Here is a 2,289-nt window from a genome sequence, read left to right as displayed (position 1 = left end):
AGCTCTTCGTGTGAATAGACTTGCAATTAATTGCATTAACGAACGAAAGCGCAGAGTCCGTTTGGAAAGCTCCCGGTTTATTATCCATACTAATACTTGTATATATGGGTAATCAAACAGACTGACCTCGGAGAAACAAACCTAAATATTCCTAGCTAACTGACCAATCCGTATATATGCATATACTTGTATATATGCATGGCACGGGTTACTGCCAAAGCCAAAGCCAAAACCTAAACAGGGTTTAAAACCAATCCAAACCTCTAAACTTAACTAACAAACCAGACTGACTGGGGTATACATAATTAAATATCTAGGAAATCCTTGATATACTCTTGCATCTGCATCATGACGAAGTACCAGCCGGTATGGGTGGGGTGTACATCATCCCAGTAGAAGTTCCCGAAAGGGTCGTCATCGAGGTCGCTGAGGCTATACTGAGGATGGTCATTCTCGTCCTCCTGCCCGCAGTACCCCTTGGGGTCATAGCTCTCGCAGCTCGGCCTCAGCTTATTCGTGAACGTCTTCGCCAGATTGTCGTCAGATGGATTCTTTGCTGCGTCTGCACAGATAACGCATATGGTTAAAACAGACGAACTAATATATGGACGAACTAATATATGAACTATATGCGCACGTACCGGGGCTGGGCTGGACGAGCTTGGAGAATGCAGTGTTCAGGTCGAGTAGCATGACATTTTCATGGTCAGAACCCAGCTTCTCTGCGAGATTCTTGTTGTGCATGGACGCGACCATGTTGGCGCGGTCGTCGCAGCGGGCGTAGTTGCTCGGCCTGGAATGCCTCGGCGTGCAGCCTAGCGGATGCAGGTTGTTGACAAGGATCTTGGGCACCCCGAGATCTTGCAGCCGCTTTACCTCCTTGGCGATCTCGGTCGTCACGTTCCCGACGAGAGCGATAGTCTGCGACACAAAGCACGTAAAACTTATCAGTAATTAACCTGTACGAGGACAGATCGTTTCAGTAATGCGTCTAGATGGTAGATCTACTCACTTCGTTGGAGGAGCTCATGTTGGCGATGTGGACGTAGTCGTTGCCGGAGATGGCCACCAGCGCGACGGTGTCCTTGAGTCGCCAGTCCTTGATGGCACCTTCCTTTATCAGTATCTCGACGTAGTCGACCTGCTCGCTGAGAGTCGGTACCTTCTGCGGCACCTCAAACACGCCGGAGCCACTGAAGGCGAAGTTCATGCCAAACATGTCGACATAGCGACTCCTGAGCCTGTACGTCGGAGGGCCTTCACTACGCCCCAGTAACATCGCTGTAACGACAACAGAATGTATCAGAGTAATATCGATGCACAAACAGCTTCACCAGTTAAAATCGATCGATCTGAGAGCTTAATTTAATTTGATCTTACCGATGAAATCAGATTGAACCTTTCCGTTTGACAAGCGGCCGCTTGGATGACGTCTGCCGCCGTAGGGGCTGTACCATTGGCGTGATTCCGGACTGAGGTCTGATTTTGGGATGTTCCCAGTGTCAGCATATGAATCTCCGAACACGAGCATCTGGTACATAAACCGACTCTTCGACTCCACGTGCGCAGCTGTTGATCCAAGTATTCATGCATGCGTGCAAACAATAAGTATACTGCCAGAACAAAATGAAGATGAACAAGCATGGCAATGCCTACCATTCAAGACGATGAGGAAGCAGACGACAGGAAGGATCACCAAAAGCTTCATGGTGTTTGTGGCTATGGTTGCGCGCTGCAGGGCAAAGTCGGAGGAAGCTGTTGTTCTGATGTACACGGCAGCACCCGTAAATTTATAGGGGCACACACCACATACACGAGATACTAACAAACCCACTTGATCCGATAACACGATTGCCTTCTGGTATAGCCATGCAACGAAGAGATAAAATTTGTGCGCGAAACGAGGGAGCGATCGTCCATAAGGTTTGCCATTTTGCCGTGCACGCACGTCCGCGCTACGTGGCAGATCTTTGATTTAGTCCCGCGCGGCTAGATGCTAGCAACCAACTTACCATACAAATAAAACTGACATGTCTCTTTGAAACAAACTTATCATCCTGATAAGATTTGTTCAAATTCGTGTCTGGCTAACTGCCAGCTAAAACACAATCTTGTAAGATACCAACCAAATCCGATTTCTAGTTTGGCTGGCGTCATAACCTGTTCTATTTGATATGGCTTAATTAGCACCATGTTTTTTTTTTCATGTTCTGTTACTTCCTTTTTTACTTCATTTTTTATGAAACTTTTTAACTCTTTTCCTTTCGCATTTCCTTGGTTCTTTCCATG

At 47.1% G+C, this 2,289-nt stretch overlaps 1 protein-coding gene across 1 annotated transcript; it reads right to left on the bottom strand.

Annotated features, from left to right (window-relative positions):
- Window positions 1-305: 305 nt before the first annotated feature.
- Window positions 306-1,708, bottom strand: LOC133890361 (GDSL esterase/lipase At5g03610-like). Its single transcript, XM_062330756.1, has 5 exons — window positions 1,657-1,708; window positions 1,381-1,569; window positions 1,013-1,281; window positions 642-921; window positions 306-562 (listed from the first exon to the last, which is right to left on the bottom strand). The coding sequence occupies exons 1-5, from the start codon at window positions 1,706-1,708 to the stop codon at window positions 306-308; spliced, it is 1,047 nt and encodes a 348-aa protein (XP_062186740.1).
- Between the last annotated feature and the right edge of the window lie 581 nt (window positions 1,709-2,289).

Source organism: Phragmites australis, chromosome 14 (assembly GCF_958298935.1).
Source record: "Phragmites australis chromosome 14, lpPhrAust1.1, whole genome shotgun sequence".
Lineage (NCBI taxonomy): Eukaryota > Viridiplantae > Streptophyta > Magnoliopsida > Poales > Poaceae > Phragmites > Phragmites australis.
The sequence above is the reverse complement of the archived record's forward strand: the minus strand, read 5'-3'. Positions and strand labels throughout refer to the sequence as shown.